Consider the following 15,102-nt stretch of genomic DNA (forward strand, 5'->3'; position numbering starts at 1 on the left):
TGATTTAATAAACTAACTTTGGCAAATCTTATCCATCGTTCATTCTTCACAACTAAAATGTAGATTTTACCCTGAATTGTTAAAGTGACAATTCCAGTTTTAGAGATTTTAGGATCCTGACCCGCAGTGATCTCCACCTGCTCATCATGTCCAGATTCCTTTTGAAATAGTTTATATAATAAACTTGTTTTGTAAATATCAAGAAATAAACATTATGGGCCTTGAACTGGGCTGCAGTGGAGTTGTTCGAGTGACCCAGGTTGACCAGTAGGAGTGTATGATGAGAGTCCCAGTGTGCGTCTCAGGCTCCATTTAAAGCGGCTGCTGGTTCTCATTCAGTGCGGCTGCACCAATAAAGCTCAGCAGCGACTGTAAATCCTCCTTTTCACGGGACACAGACAGTCCGGGCTCATAAACAGCTGACGAGGTGCTCGGTCTGCAGCGCGACACTTTCACTGTTCCAACGGGTCAAACAAATATAAAGTTAGCAAAATGCCTAATTTACTTTTTAATATGCAACTTAACATAACACAACATAAACATAAACTCTGTAATTTCCCAGCAGATCGGCCTGTTTGTGTCTGAAATGTGGTAATTCATGGTTTCACTTCATCTTGTGCTGAAAGACTTGCAGTATGTTTGGGGTAATTAGTTTCTTTGAGGGATATTTAGCTTGAACAGTTTGTTTTATGTGAATTAAAAACACATACGAGTTTGGACGTCCAATGATATTAAACATTTTAAATGTTTCTTCAGCGAGTTTCTCCAACAAAGAAACCATCGCCATCTCTTGTAATTTTTTACAATGTAGAAGTATTAAACCCGGCCATGTGGGCATGTTGCCACATCTGATAAAGATTGAACGGAGTGCATTTTATTTACATCAGCACATTCTCTGGCACGAGAGCTGGGAGTGAACAGTGCTATCGGACCGTGTGAGAGACATGGAGCTGCTTCATGGAGCCGGAAGCTCAGATTTAACACGTTCACACGTTCAGGGCAAGGGGAAGAAGTACTCACATCCGTTACTGCAGTAAAAGTACCGACCACAAATACTCCACTACAAGAAAAAGTCCTGCATTCAAAAAAAGTTAATGTATTGATAGTGGCGTAAAATGCTCCCCAACATTGGTTTACTATAATATCTGATAGTGGAGTAAAAAGTACAATATTTACCTCTGAGATGTAGTCCAGTAAAAAGTACAATATGTAGCTCTGAGATGTAGTACAGTAAAAAGTAAAATGTTTACCTCTGAGATGTAGTCAGTACAATATTTATAGGAGAAGTAAAAAGTATCAAAACATGTAAATACTCAAGTAAAGTACCTAAACTTATCAGGCTCTTTCATGAGACCTCAAACAAAAGAGCCGGCATTCCCAGTGAAAACCTTTGTTGTGTAGTTTGCTGCGTCCACACGGAAAACGTTCCTCTGAGGACGGAGGCTGCAAGTGACGATGTTACTGGACTTCTGAAGTTGAAAAAATAAAATCACATAATCTGTTGTAACTTGAGGTCACGAGAGTGAGAAGCTGCTTTGTGATGCCTCACATATTCATGTGGGCTGTAACAGAACGCAAATGTTTAGGAGTTTGGTAGTTTAGATGGTTAGGTGTTTGGGTGGTTGGGAGTTTGGGAGTTTAGGTGGTTGGGTGGTTTGGTGTTTGGGTGGTTAGGTGTTTGAGGGTTTAGGTGGTTAGATGTTTGGGTGGTCAGGTGTTTGGATGGTTGGGCGTTTGGGTGGTTAGGTGTTTGGGAGTTTAGGTGGTTGGGGGTTAGGTGGTTGGGTGGTTGGGATGTTTGGGTGGTTGGGATGTTTGCTCAACTCTTATTTCATTTGTATGGTCGACACCAACTACGTTGACATGCACAAAAATATTCCACTATTATTGAGGATATGACAATATTCTGAATTTAACATGTGATTAAAATCATATTCCCTGTGGATCTTTAGAGAAGCTGGTTGAAGGAATGAAAGACGGAGGCTGAGATAAGCATCAAAATATGAGCTTAAAGTATTGTTTTATCTATTTGTGTATTAAATAGTTTGCTACTCCAAAAATTATGACCATGAGACATGGGGTCGTTTTACATTCATCAGCATCTGCACGGCTGCATGTAAACAGGAATATTAGTGGAATATCAATTTTAATTCGCCATGTAAACAGCTTATTAGGAATATTGTCTATTTTTTTTTTTAAATATTGGCATAACCGGGAATATTTGGTGCGTTTATTCATGTTGAAGCAAAGCCACGTGACTACATCCTCATATTAACTGATTACACAGAGTCTGTGAAGGTGAGTCAGAATCAAACAAAGACTAAACTGAACCCCTGCAGGAGGGTTTGCGTTACTGACCAGTGCGCAGAGCAGATCCACGGCCTCCAGCACCAGCTCCTGGTGTCCGACCCGCGACAAGCCCAGAGACAGCAGCTCCTGGTGGGATATCCGGAGCAGCTTCTCCCCATCCACCTGCTGCCGCTGGAAGGACGGCAGGTACTGCTGCAGGCCGTCGTCCAGACCTGAGGGGACGGACAGAGAGGCTCTGAGACGGGGCTCCACGGTCCAGACCTTCACAAAGCATTTCTGGTTTCATTCACAGCGATTAACAGGCTTTTTAAAAACACATTTACGGGACACGGGGAGTAGGGTAAACGATGCCGCGCCGTTCTAGTTCGACAGCAAACAGCTGCTGAGTCAACACAGACGTATTGACTCTTCCAGCTGATCCATCGCAGCGAACAACGTCCTGCCACCTCGACCGCACCTCTCCTCAGGGTCAGGTCACATGTGCGATCCCAGGTGTTTCATCGTGAATAGTTCAGCTCCAGCCAAGAATTACAGCTAAACTTCCACTTTAAAAAGGGCACATTGAGGAGGATTAGTCGATTGTAGTTCATAAACACAGCATTGGCCGTCCTGCCCAGCTCAGCGAGGCAGGGCTCCACAACAAGGAGGCACGTAAAGTGCCACGTCGGGCTCATAAATCCAGCAGTAAAGTTTTTACGGAGCTGATGACGGAAGTAGTGAGCTGTCTCGCTGAGTCGGGAGTTGCACAATACCGATTGGGCCCTCGGGAGAAAAGGACAGTGACAAAGTGAGAAGTTCAATTATCCAGGAAACAGGAGTTTAGTTACAGGATGTGGGAGAAACTCAAGAAACACACCATGACGCTCACAAAAGCGTAGTATTTGTGTTCAGATAATACTCAGAAGCTCTGATATCTATATTGAATTTTAAGTAATATTTAAAAAGACCTAAAACAAAAATCCCCATGACCTCATGTGACTTTGAGCGAGACGCCGCCAGCTCCAGCGGCGCCACTCAGTGGCCGAACCTGACCTCTGACCCCTCTGTGTGAGGCAGCAGCAAGAGGAGACGAGATGAAAGAGCTCTCACCGCTAGAGCATCAACCCGACGTCCACCACAGGATTCTACTGACTCGGGCTCTGGAAACTTGGAATCTGCCAATCAACAATTGGCAGATTACTCAACAATGAAAATAATCACGAGTTGTTCTAAATCATCTATATGATATTCGGAGCATTAATACGGCGTTGAACAACTATTCAGAGCTTCTCTGGGCTTTGCTAACATCATTGGACTTCGTCTTACATGTTGTTCCGCTCCGAAACTAAAAGAACACTCTTTGGTGTGAGGAAGCTTTTGCTCCAAAGCGTCCCCACAAATGGCCCTCAGCTCGGGGCCCAATAAACTGGCCAACCAAACGACTGAGGCGGCGTGAATGGAGGAGAAGAACAACAAGCAGCCCTGCATGAGATCGCTGAAGATGGCCGACAGCTGGCCGACACCAACAGGAGGAAACATTCCTCTTTAACTCAGAGGTGACGCCTCTTTGTGGTCAAAGCTCGCACCTCCGAGAACCACGAGAAGCTCTTCAGGTTATAACTCTGGCCTAGTTTAGCAGACTGAGAGTGAAGGGATCTGCATTAGTCAATTATTATTATTGTTAGTATTATCGGAGAGAGATCATTTTGGACATTTATCAAAGCAAAAACGTCCAAACATTCTGTTTCTGGCTACTCAAAAATAAAAATCTTGCATCTTTTCTGCGTCTCATATGTGAGCAGAATAAATATTTGTGACTCTTGGACTGTTTCCCACAGGGGTTTGTGACACTATGGGGGGTGACCCTCCAACCCTCTAGAGGGTGTGGGGGTCAGGGGTCATGCTCACCCTGAAGACTGTGTTGCTGCTGCTGCAATTTTCTTTTTAAATGCATCAATCTGGTGCTCGCCGTTTTGGCATCGTACAGGTTGACTGTTATGAATTTGAAGAATAAAAAAAACTGTTCAAACTTTCCAATGACAAAATTCCAAAGTGGTACTTTTTAAATTACTCACAATGTCCAATTAGCAATGTGCCATTTAAAATGACAATATAATGATGACAATGACAAGTTTGACTAACTCTAACCAACAAAAGTTTCTTCTGAAGGATAATGTTGACTACGAGACATAAGTTTTCATTTCAACTTCAGCAGCATACATTTTTATGTAAATTAAATTGTTATTTCCCTTTTGTGTCAAGTTAGAAGAAAGAAAGTCACGACAACTTGCCAACGAGAGGTATAAAATATTCAAAGCGGCCCTGAGCGTCCACACAACTGATCTCCTTCTCGTTTGTTGTGGTTTCTGCTCACCAAACCTACGAGTCACAGAAACCTGCTCCGCTTCTACGCGTGCCTGAACGCAACCCTTCCTATGAGATTCCCAAATTTCCTCGGAGGAATATTCACTGGAACACACCCCTCAAAAGCCTCCACGACAGAAGGCGTGATGGTGTAAACACAACGTGATTCTAACTAACCCCTGTCCCCGGCTGGGCGGTGGCGGGCTGCTGGTCACCAGGAATGTGTCGGCGTCGGCGACAGCACAGATTACATTACTGACACCCGAGGAGGCCGCTGATCCCTCAGCTGCACGGCTCCAAATCACCTGCTAATGAATGCGCGTTTACACGATTGTTCCTTCAACACGAGCAGAAACGTCCAAGTCACGTGAGATCAGGGTAGGAAATTTACATATTTTTTAGGGGGCAATTTTTGCCCCCATTGTCTGAAATCCAGGGGCATGTAAAAAAAAAATGGGGGCATTTTTGAAACTTGTGAAATAACATTTAACCTTTGTTCAAAATAATAAATATACTTATTTAGGCTCACAGTGCTTCCCCTACCATTATATTAGGGAGCGGGGGGCACCCCCCTTGGGCCTACGGCTACGGTTGAATAGTCCATTTTGGTGAAGAACCTTCTTAACTGAGTGAAATGACCCAGAAGTACCCAAGTGGCCGCCATGATAAGTGCCGGTCGAATTGTCCAAACGCAAAGGAAAGGAGCGTCAATGCTTCCTAACTTAGCTTCTTTAGCAGAGGAACCGCTGGACCTGCCTTTGCGAAAGGAAAGGAGATAATGCCGACCCACAATTCCTTGCGGCGGCAACATTTAAAGTGACGTATCATTCGGCCGTTCACGAGCACAAACGATCATGACCGAGAAACGCAGATCATGTAAATAACCGTTGCTATAACCTTGAAATATTTTCAATAATATTGTAACACGATCCTGCTACTTCCTCGTGTCCCCCCCAGCACCAATGAGACAGCACACGTGGGATTGCGTCGGTAACTGTTTTATTGTCACATGCCTCTCCTGCAGACTGTGCCTCTCATGGCTTATGTAGGCAAGACACACAACCTGCTCCAGCTGAGGCCACTTAGGTCTCATCCCGACACCTGTTCCCTGAGTCGCTTCTCCCCTCACCCCTCTCCAGCTACGCTAACCACGCCCCTGCTACCACAAATATGTTAAACCGGCTGGCAAACTACAAACGTTACGTTGCTGAAAACTGCTGTAAAGTGATCAAACTTCTGTAAAGTGATCAAACTGACGTATTTGATATTCTCTCTGTGTTGGTGTTGAACTGCAGCTTCAGCCCTCATTCTTTTATTTTATTTGACTTCAGTTACAGAAGCTTTGTTTGTGAGTCATGTTTCTGATTATCATCTTTTTAATCAACTATTTTGTCACATTACAATAAAACACTATCAAGTCAACACAAGTTGTGTGGTGTTTCATAAACTGTTGTCTGAATATTTTTATGATCAGATTATAATCTGCATATAAACCATAACTGAATACTTGTGGTTCCCAGAGTCTTAAAAAGTAGGTTGGGGGCTAGAGCTTCACCCAGGATAGGACATTTACATATTACTGAAATCCAGGTGCATTTCAATAAAAATTGGGGGCACTTTTTGAAACTTGTGAAATAACATTTAACCTTTGTTCAAAATACCGCGGTTGTCTTCTCCTAACTCCTTATGAATTCTCCTTCCCATCTTTCCTTAACCCCGTGACATTTTCCACAGAGGTTAAGGAAAAATGCTTAGGGTTAGATGTTAGGAGGTAATTATTTGACTATTCGACCGCAGCCTACATATAAAACACCAAAGTCCGTCCCTCAATACGGTCTGACTTCCTGTCTGTGGCTCTTAGCTCCCAACACATTGGTTTCTACTGAATACAGAAATGTAGAGTTTAATTTTAAAGGCTCAGTCGTTTCCTGCTGGTGCTCTGTTTCAATCAAACAAACAAACAGGAGGAAACGGCACATGTTTTGGTGCTCTCGTGAGTATTTGTGGCTCGTTGAATGGCTTTAATGGAGCTCCGTGGCTTACATGTTCAGATTATAATCTTTACAGCAGCTCTTTGTGAGATTTCAAGAATTACTAAAACGTGTGAATAAACCACCTGTAATTCAAAGCTTTCTGTAATTTAAATAAACCTAAATGTAACATTATGTTAAGCAGCAGAACCTTTTCTGATTTATCAGGAATCTGAATCTAATCAGCAGCACAGTCCACATGGGAAAAGAGCCAGTTTTTAATCTTTGCTCTTTGTGAAGCACTTTGAAACCGACCCGTTTGTTGACAGAATACGTTGGACTCCACATGAAAGCAACTAAAACTCTTCAACAGTAGTCAGGAACTGTGGAATCTCCAAACTACGCTACTGCTTTTCTTGATTATGTTGACAATAAAATACTTCAGAATAAGAAATTACGTGTCTCATGACAGGACAAAACAAGTGCATTTCCAGAAGCATCAGTTTCCAAAGTTTACTAGAAGTGTGTTTCTGCGTCCGTGGGCTCATATTTGCAGACGACTGGACCTCTGGCCTCCTTCAGTCAGCTGGCGGTGGGAAGCCCTCTGTGTACCAACAGCTCAGAGGGGGAAGCTTTGACTTCTGTCTTACTGCCAAAACCAAACCGCAGGTTCACCATGAGAACCTGCAGCCTTTACCCAGCATGCTCAGAGACGGAGAGATGAGTGGTTTACCAGTGTTTACTAACACGATCGCAGGAAACCAGATACAAGCATGTGTAGACATGGAAGTCTCTAATGAACGTGTCTTTCAACAGGTCATGGACCGTCTGTTAAATTCCTGGCCTGGCAGTAACTTTGAAGTATTTAGAAGGCATGCCGATGGGAGAGTGGGTTAGCCGTTAGTCTGGCTGCAGTCGAACACGTGAGCCAGTCAGTACAACAAGAGCTGCAGGTGAAACTCCAGCTGCTCATAAACAGTCCCGTTAATCATTGGTCAGAAAGATCAAAACAAACAAGACGTTCGGCCTCAGAACACTTTGTCTGTGTCAGTGAAGGGCAGTCCCCATATTAAGGTTATTTTATTATTATTAATCGGACAAACAAATTGAGGATAATTAATATGCATTACTTTGATCTAAATATGAAACTATTTAAAACAGCTGCTCTAATCGTTTTAACTATGAGATATTCTAGTGAAACAACAATCACCCTTTCTTCACCCAGTTCTTTTAAGTCCCCGGACATTTCTCTACATTGTGAAACTGTCCTGTTGAACCCTAAATCGCCTTTTCATTGCAACAAACGGCACGCGTCGTGTTCGGGAGTTCAAACCAGACATTCCTCGGCCGAGGGCAACAAAAGGAACATATTTACCCCCCTCCATCACAACAGGACGAGGGTGGAGAGGAATGGGAGCAAAAGAGCAGCGGGGCTATTCATAGCTTCACTGGGCCTCTGTCAACCCGTACACTGTAGCACACACACACACACACACACACACACACACACACACACACACACACAGAGAGGAAAAAGGATTTCCTTGAGCAGATTTGTGCTCAGAAGTCTTGTGAAATCAAACAAAACAGGAATTGTGGGAGTTCACTGTGTGCTAAGCTGAGCTGAGGCTGGAACGGATGGTCCACGCTGCCTAAATGGAAATGTGTGCCTCACTGGTAAGCCGAGGAAGAGGAGGATGGACGGCTCATTGATTGTTCATAATTGCATATGAATCATGGGTTTATGGCCGTTCTTCCACTGGCCTGTTGGTGGCGCTAGCGTGCACAGATGTGTCGCAACACGGCAACAAAAGGCAGGAAACTAGAAGGCGGGCTGAGAAACATTATAAAAATCTATTTCGTGAAAGTGTTGGCTACATACAAAGTTCAAAGTCCAGGTCCATTAAGATGCTGCTGGTGAAAACATAACATTTACTGATTTTGCGGCTTCAAAATAAAGGTCTTCAATAACTAAATAACAGGGCACTTTTAGAGTAACCAGTCTACTAATACTGTGGGGAGGAAGAGTAACCAGTCTACTAATACTGCAGGGAGGAAGAGTAACCAGTCTACTAATACTGCGGGGAGGAAGAGCAGAAATAACAGGGGGGACTTTTATTGTGAATTTATAGAAATTTGACCATGAATGATATATCCAATCCCGTTTATTGAAGTGTTAAAGTGTGGACGCAGCTGAGTTCTGGTGCATCCAATTCACTAAAGTCTGATTGGAAGGTTCAAGAGCAGGACCCTAAACATTCATCCTCTGGGGATCATGAACGTCTGGACTTCCTGATGGGAACACGTCCCCGCTGGCTTTGGTCACATGACCGGGGACCAGTCCAGCAGGTGTTATGTATTCATGGTGTTCAGGTGGGTGACGCAGGTTGAACCAATCTCCCAGTTGGGACATGAATCCTGGAGATATTACTGGCCTCAGAGTTGTGTTTCATGTTCATCATTACAATTTAATACATTAGGGAGCGGTTTATTTTTTACTGTTTAAAAAAAATAAAAAGTAGTAAAGTGTGTTTGAAGATTTCTCTGGCACAAGAAAAAAATGGGGTCAATACAATAAAGATTGTTGAAATATTGACAAAAAGGGCAACAATATTTTTCATTTTAGTAAATTCGTATGGCATTAAAACTGTTATCCATCACTTCGGCATTGCAAACAATGCCGGCGCCATCTACTTTAAGTATTGTATTATTCACCTCCGTTGCTTCAGTTGAAGTACTAATACCTCAGTGGACAAAATACTCCACTACTATTGAAAGTACTGCAGTGAGTATTACCTTGTAGCTTTCAAAGAACAAAGTTTTAAAGTTCTTGGTTCTGTAGTTTTAAAATTGAAGTTTAATTCTCAGTAGCATTTCAAATTTCTCGTGTTTTAGTGAGAGGAATGTTTTCAATAAATATATTAAAAATATATTGGAATATCGCAGAGGTTTCAGCTTTTATAATTTAGGGATTTGGGTAAGGCTGCAACAACGAATCAATAAAATCAATAAAAATCGATTATCAAAAGAGTTGGCAACGAATTTCATCATCGATTCGTTGTGTCGCGCTATTATTACGCCACTCAATAAGTCGCGGAGAAAAAAAAGAAGAGAGGAGCAGAGCATCTGAGAGAGAGAGAGATTGGAGTGAGACACGGAAAAAAACTGAGGTTGTGATCTTAGCAATAGAAGATCTTTGATGTGACGTGTCGAGTCTTGGCCAATCAGCGTTAAGATGTCTACAGCGTCTTCATGTTCCTCAAACTTGTTTTTAATATAAGCTAGTCAGCTTGCTATGACGTTAGCTAACGTGTTTGGGTTGTGTATTGTCGTTAAAGTTACTTTATGTTCCGTTACAGTTCAGTCTTGCTTGGAAAAAAACATAACGTGATGAAACATGCCGTAAGCCCCTGGTCTGGTTCAGTTCACCAGTCACTCGTTAACGTTAAACCGGCGGATCTGTCTGCAGGTTTTTTTTTACTCAAAGTAGAATGAATCAAATCACGTCGTGGTCATAAGAGGCCCAGATATTGATAAGATGATGTGAATGAAAGAGTTTAAAGAAGGTGGAGGTCAAAACAGACGTGAGAGGAGCAGTACAGCTTCCCACTGTCCCAGTATTTCATACATATTGATAAAGCAGGGTATGCTAAATGCAGCCTCTGCTCCAAAGAGATCAATTACACTAAAAGGGCTCGCATTTGGCAGATGTAAAGCATACATGTGTATAGGGCTACAACTAACGATTATTTTAATAATCGATTAATCGGTTGATTATTTTTTCGATTAATCGATGAATCGGATAAAAAAAATGTTTTTATCAAAAAAGCGTTCATTTCCAACCCTTTATTTAAAAACAGAAGTGACAGTGCAAAACATCTTCAGAAAGTGCACAAACAGGTTGCTCCTTCAACATCCCTGAGCTGTTAATTAAAACAACAAAATGGACTAACACTAAAAACATACACATCTATGCTTTACATCTGCCAAATGTGAGCCCTTTTTACTGTAATTGATCCCTCCAGAGGCTGCATTTACATACCCTGCTTTATCAATATGTATGAAATACTGGGACAGTGGGAAGCTGTACTGCTCCATATAGAGCGTCCTCTTCCTTAAACTCTTTCATTCTGGGTCTCTTATGACCACGACGTCACGTTGTTGGCTAAGCCCAACTACGTGATTTGCTTCATTCTACTTTGAGTAAAAAAAAAAAAAAAACTTGCAGCCAGATCCGCCGGTGAGCCGGTTTAACGTTAACGAGTGACAGCGTGAACTGAACCAGACCGGGGGTGACGGCATGTTTCATCACGTTACGTTTTTTTACAAGCAAGACTGAACTGTAACGGAACATAACGTAACTTTAACGACAATACACAACCTAAACACGTTAGCTAACGTGATAGCAAGCTGACTAGCTTCCATTAAAAACAAGTTTGAGGAACATGAAGACGCTGATTGGCCAAGACTCGACTCGTCAAAGATGTTCTATTTTTGAGATGATCACGACCTCAGCTTTTCTCGTGTCTCACTCCAATCTCAGAAACGCTGGCCGGCCAGTTGCTCTGCTACGCTCTTTTTTTTCTTCTCCGCGACTTATTGCCCGGCGTAATAATCGCGCGACACAACGAATCGATAATGAAATTCGTTGCCAACCCTTTTGATAATCGATTTTTATCGATTTCATCGATTCGTTGTTGCAGCCCTACATGTGTATGTTTTTTGTGTTAGTCCATTTTTATTTTTTTAATTAACAGCTCAGGGATGTTCAAGGAGCAACCTGTTTGTGCACTTTCGGAAGATTTTTTGCACTGTCAGTTCTGTTTTTTAATAAAGGGTTGGAAATGAATGCCTTTTTGTTTTTTTTATCCGATTCATCGATTAATCGAAACAACAATCAACCGATTAATCGATTATTATAATAATCGTCAGTTGCAGCCCTAGATTTGGGACTGGTGGGAGAACCTTGGAAAGACCCAGGACACGCTGGAGGGATTATATCTCCCGGCTGGCCTTGGAACACCCCTGGGTCCCCCAGAATGAGCTGGAAAGTGTTGCGGATGAGAGGGAAGCCTGGGTCGGTCTGCTGAACCTGCTGCCACCGAAACCCAACCCCGGATAAGCGGCTGATAATGGATGGCTGGAAGGATGGATTTGATGCTTTTCCTTGTTTCTCTTAATATTTTTACAGATTGTATTTTGGGCTCTGATTTGAGTCATTATTTTCGCAAAATTAATTAATTGCAAGGGAAAAAAAATGGACCAAAGAATTAGATTTATTTTTTTGCGGTGTTAAAATCTTGGTGGTGACACTTTACAAATCAAACGTATCTTTGGTGTTTCTGTGCTGCGAATATCGACCAATAACAACATTCCTACTGTCTGAACTCACTGAACATCACAACGATCGGCCATCTTGTTTGTTTGTTCCTACACTCCAACAAACAGTTTTATTAATTCAGTCTCCGACTCGACAGCCCGTCCTCGTTCGTGTCGTGATGTGCAATTGCACCTGCCAGCCAGCAGACAACAAGTATGTGGGTTTGTCTGAACACGCTGAGTGTGTGTGTGTGAGAGAGCGTGTGAGTGTGTGTGTGTGTGTGTACCTCTGAGCTACAGCTGTCCGACAGCTACGCTCCAGTAAAAGAACACACCCGATTAAAAACTGCCACTCAAGAGACTCTGGCTGATCTGAGATCTGCACAGAGGCTCTTTGTCTTCACACGTTGTCAAACTGCTTTTGTTCGCTGCATCAGGACACAAGTTCATTTGATTTTGTTTATGTTTGTTATCCTCTCATTTAAAACGGGCACCAGCCCTTTTCAAATTATACCTTAACCCTTGTGTTGTCTTGGGGTCAAAATGACCCATCAACACACATACATATACACTCGTACACGGGTCATTTTGACCCCAAGACAACACAAGGGTTAATCATGAATGAAGTCCGTGCGAGCTGAATTTAGGACATTTTAATGCTAATTTTAATAAAATGTTGAGTAACTGAGGAATGAAAGACTTCAAATGAACCACACCAAGAAACAAAAGACTTTTCCAGGATGTCCTGAGTATAAACAACTATTTGTATACATCCACAACTTTCCATATTAAGGATACTCTCAACAACTAAGCTTGGACTTCGTAAACCAAACGTGGATATTTCTTATCCTGCAGAATAAGGGAAGTTGACCCGACTTCCCTCGAAAGAATCCATGAAATCCCCATTAACTCATTATACTGCCCTTATTATCAAAGTTATTCTATCTTAGCATCCAGTAAACAACAACAACTTCAACTTCCTCAGCCACAACAGCAGAGTACACATCTGTAGTTTTTGTCGTAATTTTACACAGAGCGTGAATATTACACAAAAAGCAATGTTCAAAGATAAGTCTGGTGTTGTTGCATGTTTTCAATGGTTTTGAGAGAATGAGCTTAATTGAGCCCTCCTGGTCATGTGACCCCAGATGTGGTTAAATGGTGGTGCGGTGGCAGGAGCTCGTCACCGCGACCTTTTGACCCTGAACACGACAGGAGGCCGACCTTCATGGAGAGCTGGTATTGTCTGTGTGTTGGTGTGTGTGTTGGTATGTGTGCCAGTGTGTGTGTTGGTATGTGTGTGTTGGTGTGTGTGTGTAGATGCTGTACGGACGCTCATCAGTAAACGACGGGGTGAAGTCACAAAGACGAGATATTTAGATTTAACGCATTTGGTCTTCTAAAATAAAAAACGTAATTCTCGTATCATTTGCAAACGTTTCCATGGTGCCCAAGTTACTGTAACGACATTATTCCATATCTTTAAATATCTTACTTTGAGTAGATATATTTTCTCCTCAGTTTAAAAGCCAAACATGTAAGCGTCTGACATCTCCGTCAGCCTCAAAAAACACATATAGAAAGTTATTTAATTCCACTATTTCCTGCAAGTCTTTTTAAAAAACATTGTGGTTTTTATTTCTCAAATATTAAACTGTAGAGATAATCACATAAGAGACACAAGCTGTGGCTTCAGAAGCAGTTCTCCTCCTGCAGCCGCTTGTTCAAAACCTCCTCGTAATTAAAACCGGTCCCAATAAAACCAGAACCACGAGGCCTCGTTGACGTTTCTATGGACCGGTCGGGCCGGTTTACTGCTTAATGACATGCTGTCATGAACAAAAAGTAAACAAGGTAACAGCCAGCAGCCGCTGCTGAACCAACACACAGCAAACGCTTATGCACCTGGACCGTCACCACATGCAGTATACTCTCATTTAATCGCATTTAATTCAAACAAAGTTCTTGTGCTGCTTTTAGACACCAACAGTTGGAAACATTGGCTTCTTTAAAAAAAAAAAAAGAGTTTAATGTCTTGGTAAAAAAAATACTTGTTAATGCTTTGATGTGTACAAGCGTTACAAAACAACAGAAAAATACCATATCAAATATTATATTACAGTGGTGGAATGTAGCAATGTACATTTACCATTTGGACATACTTGTGCTTGTACACTGCCAGAGTGTTTTTGGTTTTCTTTTACTTAAACTTACATTGTACTTTTTACTCCATTACATTAGTTTGAGAACTATAGTTACTAGTTTCTTCACAGATTCAGATTACGAAATACACATCAACAAATAAATATAATATGAGCGTTAAATCAATAATCAAGTAGACTTCATCCCCAGGGGAATTTGAAGTTCATAAAGTATGGTGTATATCTATATAGATATAGAGCCCTACAGTAAATACAGTTCCATGATTCTGAAATGGAAATGCTGCATTAACAATACATTAACAGTACATTAAGTGTATTTTAATGCTATGATTTTGTACTTTGTCACATTTTGAACAAGGGACTTTTAAAACCGTGTACCAGAGTATGTGTACCCTGTGGCATCACTATACTTTGAGTACAAGATCGGAATCCCACCTCCTTCACATACTTATATATAAATATTTGTTCTTCTACTACAGCAATATTAATATACTTCTTCTTCTACGGTTAAAATAAAGCCCGCGAACCTAATGGCCAACAACCGGACCGTTAGTTTCATCAAATGTCAGGTCTCGACTTCGCCTCACCTCTCATCCAGTCCGTCACTTGGTGCGGGCTCCACTTACTCACTGCCTCCATGTCTCCGGTATTTAATTCACCTCCCGCGTCTCCAAAACTACCGGGTTTAAACCCCGTTAACCGGACATAATACGGAGGAAGTATCCGCTCCAGAGACGTCAGAGCGGTCCGCCGCTCTCACCGATTGACTGAGCTCGCGGAGAAAGTTTACAGTTAGTCACACGCGCGTGGGGCGGGTGTCGGATTACCGATGTTTTTAGCCACGCCCCTCTCTCGCCTCGCCTCCAATCCCGTAAAAGCATGTCGATGCTGCGTTCAGGTACTGTGGGAGCGATGGGTAACCAGCGCTCCATGAGATCTGCAGCCCAGATAAAAAAATATATATATACACACACTTTTTTATATATATAAAAAGTATT

The 15,102-nt window shown here is 42.1% G+C and overlaps 1 protein-coding gene across 1 annotated transcript in view; it reads right to left on the reverse strand.

The window, feature by feature from the left end:
• The window catches only part of LOC306733731 (connector enhancer of kinase suppressor of ras 3-like), a 32,105-nt gene extending 17,300 nt beyond the window's left edge, over positions 1 to 14,805 (reverse strand). Inside the window, exons 1-2 of the mRNA XM_079215020.1 lie at positions 14,692 to 14,805; positions 2,359 to 2,522 (exon numbers count right to left, since the gene is read on the reverse strand). Coding sequence (XP_079071146.1) covers positions 2,359 to 2,522; positions 14,692 to 14,743 — 216 coding nt within the window. The 5' untranslated portion in view covers positions 14,744 to 14,805. The remainder of the gene's footprint in view (positions 1 to 2,358; positions 2,523 to 14,691) is intronic.
• Between the last annotated feature and the right edge of the window lie 297 nt (positions 14,806 to 15,102).

Source organism: Taurulus bubalis (assembly GCF_910589615.1).
Source record: "Taurulus bubalis genome assembly, chromosome: 3".
In the NCBI taxonomy this organism is placed as follows: domain Eukaryota; kingdom Metazoa; phylum Chordata; class Actinopteri; order Perciformes; family Cottidae; genus Taurulus; species Taurulus bubalis.